Source organism: Muntiacus reevesi, chromosome 9, assembly GCF_963930625.1.
Source record: "Muntiacus reevesi chromosome 9, mMunRee1.1, whole genome shotgun sequence".
Taxonomy (NCBI): Eukaryota; Metazoa; Chordata; class Mammalia; order Artiodactyla; family Cervidae; genus Muntiacus; species Muntiacus reevesi.
In genome coordinates this window covers 60,334,143-60,349,792 of record NC_089257.1, presented here as the reverse complement: position 1 = coordinate 60,349,792, position 15,650 = coordinate 60,334,143, and the positions used below count along the sequence as shown (strand labels likewise).

Genomic DNA, 15,650 nt, shown 5'->3' with positions numbered 1-15,650 from the left:
TCAGGCCGGGCCCTCCTCAGCATCCGCTTCTTCCCAGAGGGTAATTAACACCTCTCCGCTGACGGCTGCCTTAATCACAGAGCATGGGGGCCCGTTCGCCTTTCGCTTGGGCTCCCTGTGTAGGCCTGCCCTGGAGTTACAGGGATAGGGCAGGGGGAGAAGGGAGGCCTCTAGTGGGGATGTGGGGCTTCCAGTCCTCTTTGGGCTGGAGGATGAAGAATTGTATCTGTTTGCATCCGGAGCATGACCTGAATTTAGTTATAATGACCCAGCTTCCTGATAAGTCCCTTCTGGTACAGGCACATCAGGCATGTGTCAGAAATCAACCTGATCCTGCTGTCGGCAAGAAGGGGCTGGAGGGTAGGCCGCGTCTGAGAACTTGGCCCCCTGTACCTTGCCCTGTTGGCTGCAGTGGTTTTAGAGACTTACTGTGTGTCCACTTTGGGAATGTTCACTGTGAACAATGCAGCCCTGAGAAAGCGGTCCTGAGAATATGTGCATCTGAAGACAGATTTCTCTGTATCCAGGCTGTGAGTCCTTGAGCAAATTAGTAACCTCTCTGGGCCTCAGTTTCTCTGTAAAATGGAGCCTATGGCAACTACATAAGTTAATTTTTTTGATGATCTGGTCCTTGCTTCTTATAATCTAATGGGGGAGCTAATTTATGTGCATGAATGTTCACAACAACAATAATAATGTTCACACAATAATAATAGTAAGAGCTCTCATTCAATGAGAATTAGTCTGTGCCAGGCATAGACTTTGTATGGCTTGTTCAACTAATTCCAATAGAGGCTCCAGGAGGGTGGGAACTGTTGTGAAACCCACTCTCTCGATGAAGAAATTGAGGCACAGAAAAGGTTAAGTACTTTCCCAAAGTCACACAGGCAGTAACGGTAAGGTTGGTATGTGAGCCTAGGTCCCTGTTCTAATATAAGGCAGTTGATGGCAAATGCTACCTGAGTTGTATAAGCAGTGTTGTGGCTCCATTTTCCCCCCGTATCTATTCACTTTATTATTATTTCTATTTATTTATCTTTGGCTGCATCAAGTCTTAGTTGTAGCATGTGGGGTCTTCTTGCGGCATGTGGGATCTTTTCTTGTGTGGCACTCAGGCTCCCTGTTTGTGGCACATGGGCTCCAGAGTGCTTGGGCCCAGTAGTTGCGGCGTGCAGGCTTAGTTGCCCCGTGGCATGTGGGATCTTAGTTCCCCGACCAGGGATTGAACCCATGTCCCTTGCATCGGAAGGCAGGTTCTCAACCACTGGACCACCAGGGATGTCCTTAGCTCTCTTTTTGATCGAGAGGAGGGAAGGCTTATCCCTGAGAAACTGATAAGGAAGCTTGTACGGAGGAGATAAACTTTGAATGGACCTTGAGGAGGGGAGTTACTGTTGGACATTCCAAGTGAAAGAGCTGCGGGGGTGTGTTTGACTCCCAGGGGCTTCGGGAGGAGTGCTGGGAAACGAGGCCGAACTTGGAAAGGTGGGCAGACCATGAGGGCCTGACTCCCAGGCTGGCCCTGTAGCTCTGCCTGTGTGTCAGCTTACTAACTAAGCAACGGGCAGGCTACAGATATTAGCTGTGTTAGGGTCACAGACCTGATTCTGCTTAAAGTACTTTAGGGCCTTTCAACTGCTCTTCAAGTCATTGCATCTTCTGCCTGCCCCTCCAGCTTCGTCTTACGGCTCTGTTCCCAGTGCTGTGGGCTTCAGACACTCCGGCCCTCTTCTAGCCCCTGGAATGTCCCAAGCTCCCTCCTGCCTCAGGGCCTTGGCACCTCCAGCAACCCCCCCACCCCCTGAGTGGGAGTGCTCATCCCAGGCCTTCTCACCAGTAACTCTTGTTCAGATAACTGAGTCTCATCTTGAGAAAGCTCCCATGAAGACTTGGTCAACCCCTGTTTTCCCTTCTCATGGGGCCGCAGATGACTACTTTAAGCACGGTGCCGCTGTCATTTTACAGATCTCTTCTTCAACAGTCTGGCGACTGCCTCTGATGCCATCAGGGACCCTGCCTGTGTTTGCTTACCCCTATATCCCAGCACTTTGCTCCCTACCTGGGGCAGGGCAGAGGGTCGATAAGAGGATGTTGTTACAGAGGGAAGGATTGCTGGGGAAGGGGCATTGGGTTCTGCCTTCCCTGACATTCCACACTCCAGGGCAGATCCCAGGACACAGAGCTCACTGAGGATTCAGTGAGCTCTGAGGTCCCGTGTCACCCAGGGCCAAGATACTCAACCAGAGCCCAGCATCCTTTATCCCTCCCTGGGAAGCCAGGCTTGGTGAACTTGGGGCTCCTCCCTATCTGGGTCTTTACAGATAATGCCCTCGCCACTCTCACCACCTCAGGCCTGGCCTTGCTTGGGATTCTGTAAGCCTTTTCAATATACAGAGGATCTCCAGAGACAATTACCCTGGAATGAAGGCTTCCAGGAATGCTCGATAGAGCCTTATTCTGTGTAGCATTTTCTCATTCCAACTGTATCCTTCCAAAGCTTTCCAGTGTTAAATAACACAATTACAGAGTTAAATAAATGCCGGCAAAGGATGTGAGGCACTATGGGGCCTGAGTAGCAGGATCTACAGGATCTGTGCAGATGTGACCAGCAAAGGAGTAGAAAGCTGGTGGCAGGGCAGGTGAAGGAGGGCAGCCGGCCTCCCCAGCGGGCAGGAGCCCCAGGAGACCGGGAGGCAGGGGGAGCCGAGTTAAAAAAAGGCCAGAGAACAAAGACCTGAAAGCTGACCAGAGACAGCATGATGGATCCAAGAATTCAAAGGGAACTGGGGAGGTCATTGAATCTGTTTTCCCCAGAGGAGAATCGTATAACAAGGAAGAGGCTGTGGATGATGACTGGGTTTGGTTTCCAAGCTGGATGTCAGGTTTTTCCTTGAGATTTCTAAGCAGTGGTACAGTATGGGGCCTAAGAGGGTCCTTAGGTGGATAGGCAGTTACACCAGGGAGGCTTACTGGATAGGTTCAGCTGTGTGTGTGTCTCAGGTCACCTAGGAAAGGCCACTAGGGGCCAAATGTCCAGAGACCTCTGCCCACCTGGAGATGGAACAGGCTTGGCTGTCCCCTCAGACGTTCCTACAACTCATCGTGGGTTAAGATGTAGTCTCCAGAGGCCCTGTTGAGAGTCTCATCATTGTCAAGTTCATCATCATTATCACTATCAGTATCATCTTAACATCAAACATTAATCAGGTACTTCCTTTGAAGCGGGCCCATGATCAGCATTTATAAGCACCGTCTCATTCACTTTCTTAGCAATTCTGGGAAGAGGGGGCCATTATCATCCGCACTTCCAGATAAGGGAACTGAGGCTCAGAAAGATTACATAAGTTTTGTCCAAGGTCACACAGCAAGTAAGGAATAACAGAGCCCAGATGGGTCTGGCCCACACTGAAGGCTGGGTCTCGCCACCCTGTCTACTGCTTTCATTGTCCCAGGCCAGTGTTCGGGGGACTCTACAGTGTGCAGAGTTCACAGGGCTCTTCCACGCCCATCATCTCCCTTGGCTCTCACATAATATTGATAGGCAGGCATCGCCCCCATCGTATAACCTGGTAAGCTGAGTCCCAGAGAGGCTAAGTGAGTCATTGTGAACATTTGGTCAGCAAAAGGCAGAGCCAGGTCTTCTGACCCACCCCATCCTCTCATTAGCCGGTGTCCATGTGAGAGAGGAGGTCTGAGACAAAGGAGGCAGAAAGCTGAGGCTGCAAAGGTCTGCCCAGGGTGCCTGGGCACTGCTGAGGGCAAGGGATAGAATTTTGCCCGAAAGGGGGCAGCAGGTGCCTAAAAGAGAAGGAAAGGGAGACAGACTCTTCCAGGATCTGGTGCTGTGGGCAGAGGCCTCCCTGGAGGTGTTCTCAGAGAAGCACGGGGTGGGGTCTGCGGGCTGGGGCGGGCATGGCCCAGAGCCTGCTGTGAATTTGCTGTCTTCCAGCCAGGCCTCTCATCCTAGGAGAAGAGCTGCAGTCACCCCGAGCCCTCAGGCTCTGATGGCGATGATGGTGGCAGTCTCATGTGACCCCTATTCAACCCAGGAGGCACAGGGTAGTCTGTTTTGGAAGTCACCTCCAGGCTGCCTGCAGTCTGCCCTCCCCTTGTAAATTCCACAAACATCCAGGAGATAAAAGAGGGGATCTCTCAGAGGCAGAACGGGAAGCTCTTCAAAGAACACTTTCAATCAAAAATGGGAAGAGGAGGGAGGTCTTTCTTTCAGAGGGAATGTATTTATACACCCCTGTGTGTGTGCACACACACACACACACACACACACGCAGTAACCAGGAGCATCGTGATGCTTACAGAATGCTCTGCCTGTTCCATATTCCCATTCCTCCCTCTCTTCTTTCTCTAGCTCCAGGCGTCCTACCCTTTCCTGGGTTCCCGGCCCCCCCTGGGGTGCACTTCCAGATCTGCCCTCTCCAGATGGCATTGTATCTTTCTGGCCTTTCTGCTTTCCTGCCTGGGGCTCTGCTCCCTGCTGACTAAGGTGATAAACAGTCTCCTCCCCGACATCTCCCCGACATCTCTGAAACATCAATTCCAGGGAACACCCACCATCTTCTGGAGCAAACAGGGACCAAGTGATGGAAGTTCCTCCCTTCCTAGTCCAGCAAAATGAAAGTCTGGAATCTTAGGCCTGGGGAAGAGCTTCAGAGGGCTTCCCAGGCAGCACTAGTGGTAAAGAATCCGCCTGCCAGTGCAGGTTAGACATAAGAGACATGGGTTCAGTCCCTGGGTTGGGAAGATTCCTTCCTGGAGAATCCCATGGACAGAGGAGCCTGGCGGGCTACAGTCCACAGTGTCACAAAGAGTCAGACATGAGTGAAGCGACTTAGCACACACACGTGCAAGAGCTTCAGAGCATCTGGTTGAGTCCTTTCATTTCACAGTAGGAGAAACTCAGGCCCGGGCAGTGGAATCACTTACCCCAGATCACAGTGAGTTTGTGGCCCAGCTGTGATGAGAGCCAGGTCTTCTGATGTCCTGTCTGTGGTTCTTTCACTGGAGAGCACGGCTCTCCCCAAAGAGTGACTGGAGATGCAGAAGGGCTGGGCTGAACCGTCGTGATGCCCGCACTTCCCTTGACTTCCCATGCCCACAGTTGCCAGTCTGCAGCTCCAGCCCCTGTGGCTGTTAATTTGGTTTCATGGCACATGACCTCCTCATCAAAGCCTGCTTTACAGGATAATGTCTTTTTAACTAAGGTAAAAATAAAAGACATGCCCGCCTTTTGGAATAGCAGATCCCATGAGGTTGTTGCTGGTAATCCGGGCTGCACGGAAGCCATGATGCATGATTGCTGTTTGCTACTGAGTCAATGAAAAAAAAAATCCACTACATAACCTCCATAGCTTCTTCTAGCATCTCACTCTCCCCCCCCTGCCTCCCCTGCACCCAGGTTACTCTCAAGTGGCGACAAAGGAGAGAGAGAAGGGCTGGGCTAAAGAGGCAGCAGTGTCTCCAGGAGGCAGTTTTCTGTTTGGTCTAGTTTGGGGAAGCGTCTATTTGAGAATAGACAGAAGTGCCCTGTCTGAGGCTGGGACAGACATTCTCCCAGGGTTTGTGGTCTTTCTGCTTCTATCAAGGAAAGCACCCTCCTGGGATGCTGTCCATTTCTAGTTTCCTCTCCATATGGAATCGTTTTACCATAATGTTGTTGTTGGCTGACTTTATAAACTTGTGAAATGATTTCTAAATTGCAGTCTGAGGTTCGCCCTTTTGGGAAGAAGGCTGTTTTGGTGGGGGCAGGGGGAAGAAACTTGAGGATAGAGTTGTTGGTTTGGATTACTTGGTTTGGATGTATCTATTTTTTTTTTAATAACCAGAAAAAGGACAGGATACTGTGGTTACCTCTTGCCCATCGTATCAGTTTTCATTTTTCTATTCTTTTCTTCAGTTCTCAAACTCCTATCTCCTCCGCCCAAGGTCTTTGTAGAGCTTGACTGCTGTTTTGCTGTAACCCTGCACAGGGCCAGCATTGCACCTGCTACATCTTTGTGGTTGATTTCTGTTACTTTACAAATGTGCCTTTGAGTGGAACTCAAGTTAGAGCCACTGTCCTCAAGGGACTGAAGTTCTGAAAGGTCCAAAAAACCCTCTCAAGGGTCCCCACAAATGAAGGCACTAACAATCTTCTAATCAAACTTCACTCCCTCCTCAAGGGTTGATTCACTTGACAGCAGTCATCAACCCTCTCTTGGAGAAATACAGAATGAGCTCAAAAAGGCATTCATGTTTTTCGTTTTTATTAAAAATCTCTTACATCTGCTCTCTAGTCACTTTAAAGCCTGGCCTCACTTTATAAGGGCTTCCCTTGTGGCTCAGATGGTAGAGTCTGCCTGCAACGCAGGAAACCTGAGTTCAATCCATGAATTGGGAAGATCCCCTGGAGAAGGAACGGCTACCCACTCTAGTATTCCTGCCTGGAGAATTCCAAGGACAGAGGATCCTGGTGGGCTACAGTCCATGGGGATGCAAAGACTCAGACATGACTGAGTGACTGATACTTTCACTTTCACTTTATAAGGCTCTACCTTGTTAACTGATGCTGGATCGAGGGGCTGCTTTCGCATGAGTTGGGGGTGAAGCAGTGGAGCTGAGATGGAGAAGAAACTGACTTTTGTCAATGGATGTACAAATCATAAACCCCTTTGTGTATAAAGTGAGGAGTGACATGTCTGTCTCCTTACTTCCTCTGCAATGATTTGGGAAAAATCGCACAAGTGTGTAGCATGTGCATGTGTGTGTGCATGTGTGTGTGTGTGTTCTCATTCAGAACCTGGCCTATTTGTAGATTGTTAAACACCTCACTTTCCCTCCTTTCTCCACCTTGTGTGTCAACAGATCCACCAGAATTAGTGGTAAAAGAAGCTGAAATGTAAACCTTGATGGAGGCCAGTCTGAAATACATGCCTTGGTTATAAAACATAATTCTTAAATATTGGTATAAGTCAGAATCACCTGGGCAACTTGTCACAATTACAGATTGTCGGGCCCCATGACCAGAGTCTGATCCAGGAGGTTTGGGATGAAACTCAGGAATTCACATTTTAATAAGCACTTTACTCTTTAACATTCTTAGTCTTTAATAAGAATAAGGTGATTCTAATGTGGGTGATCCTAGACTACACTTTGAAAATCACTGTCAGAGAATTGCTTGGAAGGATCCTGGCACTGTCTAAACCCCAAGCCCTTGGTTTGCAGATGAAACTAAGGAAGCCAAGAGAAATGAAGTGACTAGTTTAGGTTGGTTAGCTAGTTAGGGCAGAGCATGGCCAGGAGTGAACAGCACTCTGGGCCTTTCCCACCACTCTACGTATAGGGGAGCAGGCCAATAGGAAGTGAGCTTGCTTTGCAACAGGGTGGACTGAAGTTAGACACAAGGAAGAACTTCCTGACAGAGAGGTATATGGAGGAGCTGACAGCACTTCCTTTCTCAGGGGATCTTAATTCAAGAAAGATTCTCATCAGGTCTGGGCACCTGAGGTGCAGAAACATCTGGTGACTTCACATAAAAGGGAACAGAGACCCTACTCAGAGTTCTGCTGTGGGGCCTGGATTTTGACCTTGACAGCCACATAAGGCCAGTGGTCCAAGAAGCCTGAGGCGTAGTCCTACCTCTGACAAAGACAAGCTTGTGACATTTGGCCACTTGCTCAATTCTTGGCCTTCATTTCCTCCCTGGGAGATAAATGCGGTTGCATTAGATTGCCTGTAATTTCAGAGGAGCCATCATTTTTATTTTCCACTGTAACTCCCTCACCAAAGCTCACACAACACTGGGACTTGTTTGTTGGCTGAACAAGTTCATCAGTTGAATAAAAAACTACTCATTATTGAGTATCCAGAAGTTCTGTCTGCCAATTCTCCCTTGCCTAGGGCGTTTTCAGTCTCTGTCTGAACGGTCCATAGTGAGCCTCCCTTTTTATACTAATTTACATACTTAAAGGGGTCTAGCCTCAGATGAGGGCTTCCCCGGGGGCTCAGTGGTAAAGAATCTGCCTATAATGCAGGAGACACTAGTTCGATCCCTGGGTCAGGAAGATCCCCTGGAAAGGGGCATGGCAACCCACCCCAGTATTCTTGCCTGGAGAATCCCTGGACTGAGGAGCCTGGTGAGCTACAGCCTGTAGGGTCACAAAGGATCGGACAGGACTGAAGCGACTGAGCACCCACACGTACTTGAGATGGACACGAGTTACGGCTTCAACATCCATGTCCTCTCATGAGTGATTGTCCAGACCTCTGGCAGCTTAGAGTCACTCCCCAAGCAGAGAAGCCAGACCAGAGTGGCACCTCCCCATCACTGGCGGCCTCTGGTCACAAATCCCTCTGCCCCCATCTCATGGGGCCACCCCTCTGATGACCTCCCTCTGTTCCTTTCAGAAAGCGGATCTGGCCGTGGCGGGTCTCACCATTACTGCGGAACGGGAGAAAGTGATTGATTTCTCGAAGCCATTCATGACTCTGGGAATTAGCATTCTTTACCGAGTTCATATGGTAAGAGATTTATTTTATAAGCATTTATGGCATTAGAGTTATTTGCATGCAAACACTGAGTTATATGGTAATAATGAATGACTCACAGAAATATTTAGATTTCAAGACTTCAATGCAAATGTGCCAGGCTATTTTCTTCCCCATCAGCTGTGAGGACTTGCAAACAGGAGGAATGGAAAAGTCACACTTGGGGGCTTTCCAGTAAAAATAATGCTTCTGCTTCACTGCATAGGGATGGCCAAGAACGATCATTCAACCCTTGGTTCGTAGAGTGTTGGCAGTTGGACCGGTGGGTTACTCAGGTTCCTCCAAGGTGGTGGGTCCCTGGCCTGGATGAGTCACCGCAGACTTCTCAAAGCCTTTGGCAACCTTCAGACCTGCTTCTCTTCATTCTGAGCATTGCACCTACTGAGGCAATGCAGACTCCCTCTTTTGATTATCTGTACTGGAGAATAAAGAGCAGGTAATGTAATATCACTTATAGCCTCTTCTGCCTCCCTTTCAAAAGGAAGGACTAGACTGAGTGTAAAAATGAGTTTGTGAAAGCTCACCCATGGGCAGCAGGGGCTGGATGCGACGTCAAAGTTACCGGCTGGTGGGGGGAGCATCCAGAGAGGGAATAGTAACCCTTATCCAACTTGGCTCTAAGCACGCATCTATTACATGGATTTCCCCAATGATCTAGTCACTTTAGGCACCCAAGGTCATGTCAACATGATGTATTCTAGCACCTGGCACCACAGAGCTGCTCAACAGCGAGGAACCCAGAGCTCACCCCATGTACCTGCTGAAGACCCTCCAGCTTCTGAGCCCCTCCCAAGCGCCGAGTCTCGGCCCTGGGCCGAGTCTCAGCCCAAGAAGGGAGTTATCTCTATTTGCAGCCCCAGCCAGCGCATCAGGATCTGTGGCCTGTTTCTCCAGGAGGAAGGACTTCTTGTCTCAGAGTCCACTCAGGCAGCTCAGAAGACCACTGTGCTGGGCTGGGCTTCAGTGTGCATCATCATTGCAGCCCAGCTTGGGCAAAGAGGCTACATAATCTGGAAGATGAGACAGCATCAAAGTCCCAAGCTCTCCAGGCTAAACCAGAAAGAAATGTGAGGATCTGGTCATAATCACTGCAGTGATGGATGTGTCTGTCTTGTGAATGAAGGGGAATTTTGATCCTTCCTCCTGTCTTTTCCATGATAATGATAACTCCCATTCACTGAGCACCTCTTGAGTACCAGACACTCTTCAGGCCCCTGTGATGGTGGGCTGTTGTTACAGATTGATTTGTGTCTCCTCAAAATGACTTGTGAATGTGACCTTTTTTGGAAATAGGATCTTTGTAGATAGAGTCAAGTTAAGATGAGGTCATACTGGAATGGGGGAGGTGGAGCAAACCCAGTGACCAGTGTCTCTGGGACAAAGAAGTGGGAAATTTGAACACAGACACCCAAAGGAGAAGACAAGACCCTGTGAATTTGGAGGTAGACTGGAATGATGCATCTACAAGCCAAGAGACACCAAGGATGGCCAGCAACCCCAGAAGCTAGAAGGGAGGAGGAAAGAAGTTGCCCTTAATTCTGAACTGCCAGCCTCCAGGACTGTGAGATGATACACTTCTGGTGCATTAAGCCCCCTCCCCCCAGTCGGTGGCAGCCCTAGTAAATGAGTACAGTCATCCTGCTCTTATTTTAGAAATGAGGAAACAGTGGCAAGCAGTTCTACAAACGTGGCCAAGCCCACACACCTCTCAGTGAAAGAGCAGAGTTCAAACCCAGGAATGGCGTGGTACAGGCCTGTGTTCTCTCTGTTGTTACTGAAAAGAGTGTAGGTGGGGCCCGGCTGCTCGCCACTCAAAAGCCAGTAAGCAGACCAGGCTGGTGCAAAGGAAAGTTTGCTTTATTTCAGATGCCGGCAACTGGGGTGGGGGAAGGGTGGCGGACGTCTGTCCAAAAGCTGGGGGACTCCCCCCACCCGCTGATGGCAACCAGTGGGGCAAGAGCTTTTATAGACAGAAGTAGAGGGCTACATACAGAAACAGCACAGTCAGCTCTGACAGTCATCTTTAAGTTGGTCATCGGTGGTCTGAGCAGCACCATCTAAAATCTAAGTCATCTAAATCTAAAAAGATTGTTTAGGTCCAATCTTTTGTTCCAAGGTCGGTTTGTTTCCATTTCTTTGAGACCAGTTCTCAGAATTGTGGCAGCTCATGTCATGGGTACAGTCTGGTCATCCTGGAGTTAATTTCTCCACCTGGTGTTTTGGTATCTGTAAGACAGCTCACAGGATATGGCTCAGAATATTATCTATAGCCCTTGAGAAAGAACTAAAGATTCTTAACAATGCTTAATGACTACATTATTACTATTTAGTCTCCTCTGACTGTTTTCCTTTGTTTCTGCATTTCTCACTTCTCTGATTAAACTTATCCTTTGGCTAAAGTTTTCCACACACATAGGGCAGGCAGAGGACATGGTGGGGGGAAGACAAGTAAGTCCTGCTCTGTTTCACTGTGACATGAAGCTGTCACCTACACTGTGTGACCTGCTCATAAGGTGTCCCGTAAGTGGGGCTCTCTCCCTGTTCTCAAATGGTCCTCACGGCTGTTCTTTGAGGAAAGAAGGGAGGTGTTATAATTCCCATCTTACAGATGAGGAGACCAAGGTCACACCTGGAGTTGGGTCTGGAATCCAGGTCTCCTGATTCACAGGGTAATGTTCTTGTCATCATTACATCTCTTGGTACCTGGAGACAGCTTTCCAGACAGCACCATTTCTTGAGCGCCCCCCCCCCACCACCACCCTGACCTACTCTCCTCCCACAGCTGAGCTCCAAGGGAGGATCCAAAAAAGACAGAGACCTAATAGGATAGAAATATTTTTGTTTGCCAAAAGAAATGTTCCCTCCAGCCTCTCAATATGTTCATTGGATCATTATGTTCATCAGTATGTTGATGAACAACATCAGTATGTTCATTAGACACAATTTTTAGGTTATGAGAAATACATAGTGTGGAGTATCTAATGTAAATATGTCATTTTATGACTGGATTCATCATGGTAGAAACATCACTGGACTGCTTTTATGTTTTTCAGATATATTTGTATACAAAAAGAACACAACTCTTTATATAACTTAGAGAAATCTTCACATTTGGTAAAACAACATAGGTTAGAAAAGTTTTCATTTGCCAGTGGCATTTGACTTTTAATAAAAATAGTGAATTATTGTTTTAAAGTACTTATTTATAGTTTTATAGACAATATGTAAGTTTTTATGGGTGATGTTAGTGATAGTATATTAGACCTGAGTTCATTAAATAATTGACTGATCAAAGGAATGTTTTTATATTATGTGTATATAATAGCATTGTTGTATGTTTTTAGGCATATGAGCTATAATTTATGCATGTTTTATAAAATATTAACTATGCAGAGAGTGAAAATTTTGCCTGATTTTCAGACTGAGTAAATAATTGGGCAGTTAAGGGAAAAAAAAAACACAAAAAGCAAAAAGGATAGAGACACAGCCTTCCTCCAAATGGTATTTCTATGGCCAGGTCACATGACTAGGCTCTGGCCTTGATTTCTTGATTAAGGCCAAAGGCACTAGAGCACCACCCATGATCAGATGGGCTGAGAGGACCCATATGAGTAAAGGCACATCAGCACAAGTGTTTTCACTGCCTGGGAACATCTGCTACTAGGCCACCTCCACCGCCAGGACACCACTATCCTGAATATCAGCTCTGGATCCTTAACTGGATCATCGGCCAAATGTTTTCTACCACCTGCATACCTCAGACTGCATGAGCTCCCTTGCATTAGTTCTGGGATATGAAATTTTATGTGTCACCTTGGAGAGGTTCTAGTGCCCAGATGTTTGGTCAGTCCCTAGCCCAGACAATGCTGTGAGGGTCTTTTGTAGATGTGATGAACATCTCTGATCAGTTGATGTCAAGTAAAGGAGTTGATCCTTGATAATGTGGGTGGGTCTCATCCAATCAGTGAAAGGCCTTGAGAGCAAAAGCAGGTTTCCCAAAGCAAAGGGAATTCTGTGTCAAGGCTATCACATGGAAATCCTGAGTTTCCAGCCTGCCCTACAGATTTGGGACCTACCAGCTCCTACAATCACAGGAGCCAATTCCTTGAAATAACTCAGGTAGCGCTACTGGGAAAGAATCTACTTACCAATGCAAGCAAAGCAAAAAACACAAATTTGATCCCTGAGTTGGAAAGATCCCCTAGAGTAGGAAATAGCAACCCACTCCAGTATTCTTGCCTGGGAAATCCCATGGACAGAGAGGAGCCTGGTGGGCTACAGTCCACAGGGTCCCAGAGTCAGACATGACTGAGCACACACACACACACACACACACACACACACACACACCCTCCTGGGAAATCCCATGGACAGAGAGGAGCCTGGTGGGCTACAGTCCACAGGGTTCCAGAGTCAGACATGACTGAGCACACACACACACACACACACACACACACACACACACCCTCCTGGGAAATCCCATGGACAGAGAGGAGCCTGGTGGGCTACAGTCCACAGGGTTCCAGAGTCAGACATGACTGAGCACACACACACACACACACACACACACACACACACACACCCTCCTGGTTCTGTCTATCTCTCTGGAGAGCCTAAGCCATACAGTTCCCCTGTCTGATCAACGTTCCTCCCTTCTCCCTGCCTCTTTACTGAGGCACTAGTGTATCACACAGCTGCTCAGATCTAATTTCTAACAGGGGGCCAAGCTGAGTAAAAATTGAGTGCTGGCGTGAGCCGCTCACACTAAGCAGAACTGACGGTTTACGCATTTATTCAACAAATATTTACTTGCATTCCATGTGTGCAGCAGAATGCTTAGAAAGCAAAAAAAAGTGAGCTGGGGAGAAGACAGTCCTGAATCGACCAAACTGGGGGAGACCTGGTTAGAACACGTCTGAGATGAACTGTGCAGAGTCTGAAACAAAAGAGATTGTCAGAAACAGCTAATACCAAAGGGGAGCCCAGCAGAGTTCATCATGAGTGCTACAGTCTAAAATTATTATACATAGAGAAGCTCTCTCTGACATAATCAGCGTTAAGCTGATGAAATTAAAGTTGAATACTGGGTGTTTATTATTTTGTAAATTTTCTCTAACTGATAGTTCTCTGTGAGCAAAAATATGATTCATTTAATGTAATTTATAATCTGTAATGACCCAGTCTCTTAGCTCTATATCCAAGGTCACCTGAGTCGTGAGTGATAGTTTCCAAAAAAGTGAGCATCTGGTGAAAATCAAACCTGTGTGCAAAAGTGAAAATAATTAGCACAAGGTATAAATGCCTAGTTAGAAATTCTTCAGAACCTTTCAAAATAACAGGTGGTGGCAGGTATATCTCAAGTCTAAAGATATTCAGAAGTAATTTGTGCCCTTCCAGCAATCTCAGATTATCTAGGTTCTTTCTCGAACATGGATCATCACGAGTTGATTGTGGGATATTTTCCTTCCTCTCAACCTTAGGGTATAATCTATTTCTGCCAGGCATATCCAGGATCAAAATCAGAAGACTGTTTTGCTCTTTGACCTCTACTCCCTGCCACTCAGAGGCTGGCTTTGGCATTTGTTATTGTCAATCTCTCCTGCCTATTAAAACCCCCTCTCTGTTCCTAGCATCCACATCACCGTTTTCTCCTGCTGTGCTTCCCGCCTCTCTGATTATCGCCTTCTTTACCATTTCTGTTGGTTCTTCTCTCTCTGTTTGCCACTTAAATGTCTGTGGTCCTTTCCTCTTCTCACTCTCCCAATTCTCTGCCTGGATAATCTCACCTGCTCCCAAATCTATAAATCTAACCCTGACTGCTCTCCTGAATTCCGGAAGCATCTTTTAAATACATTACTAAATCATCTCCAGACTTCCCAGGTGGCTCAGTGATAAAGAATCCGCCTGCCAATGTGGGAGCCACGGGAGACGTAGGTTCGATCCCTGAGTCAGGAAGATCCCTGGAGGAGGCAATGACAATACTCCAGTATCATTGCTAGAATGATGCCATGGACAGAGGAGCCTGACAGGCTATAGTCCGCGGAGTCACAAAGAGTCAGACCTGACCGAGCAACTGAGCACACACAGGACCTCTCCACGTGGATGTCTCACAGGCACCTCAAAAACAGTGACACAACCTACCTGCATTTGGTATATTCCTCCCTCCTCCCCTCTGCCCCATCTCAGGTCACAACATCTCCATCCAGCCACCTGAGCCGCCCTGCACTTGTCTTTTCTCGAATGTCCATTTGGTCCACTCACGTCCTAAACAATCTTCATATATACTGTCTATTCTTGTTCACTCTGCCTTGGTTCAAACTCTCCTCATCTATAGCATCAACTGCTGCATTCCCATGGGCTGTATCCTCCTTGAAGGCGGGTGTTTCTTTTCTTTTTATTTTTTAGGCTTTTAAAAAGTACAGTATTTACTTTTATTATTGGCTGTGCTGGGTCTTTGTTGCTGCTCGTGGGCTTTCTCTAGTTGCGGTAAGTGGGGGCTACTCTCCAGTTGCGGTGTGCAGGCTTCCTGTTGCAGTGGCTTCTCTTGTGGAATACAGGCTCGGGGGCACTCAGGCTTCAGTAGTCGCAGCACACAGGCTCAGTAATTGTGTTGCATGGGGCTTATTTGCCCCGAGGCACATGGAATCTTTCTGGAGCAGGGATCATCAAACCCGTGCCTCCTGCATTGGCAGGCAGATTCTTTACTGAGCCACCTGGGAAGCCCCAATATCATATGGTATTAGACGATACATTTTTATGGGATGATTTTTGGTTTGGAAAATGGCATCACCCTAAACATGCAGCATTTACTTGAAAAGTATGGAAGGAAGAAAGGAAAGGGGGGAGACGTGTGAGGGATCTTGTAATTCTGTGAGCAATGAGCACTGCTTCTTTTTGTGGCTCACGGCCAAGCATCACTGGCTCCCAGGAACCTGGCTTCTGTTGGGAGGTCCAGTATTCTAGGCAGCAGGATGAGTGACCTGAATTGATTTCTTCTTTTTCTTTCTGGCCCTTACCCTGTTGGTCTTGAGAACAAAAAGTGAGTGAAAGCAGATGTTGGGGCAGCTCAGATCCATCAACGGGTCAGGCCTGTCATAGCTGCCACCTGA

At 47.7% G+C, this 15,650-nt stretch overlaps 1 protein-coding gene across 1 annotated transcript in view; it reads left to right on the top strand.

Annotated features, from left to right (window-relative positions):
* Window positions 1-15,650, top strand: part of GRIK4 (glutamate ionotropic receptor kainate type subunit 4) — a 332,664-nt gene that overhangs the window by 274,190 nt on the left and 42,824 nt on the right. Inside the window, exon 12 of the mRNA XM_065944185.1 lies at window positions 8,401-8,514. Within this exon, the coding sequence (XP_065800257.1) occupies window positions 8,401-8,514 (114 nt within the window). The remainder of the gene's footprint in view (window positions 1-8,400; window positions 8,515-15,650) is intronic.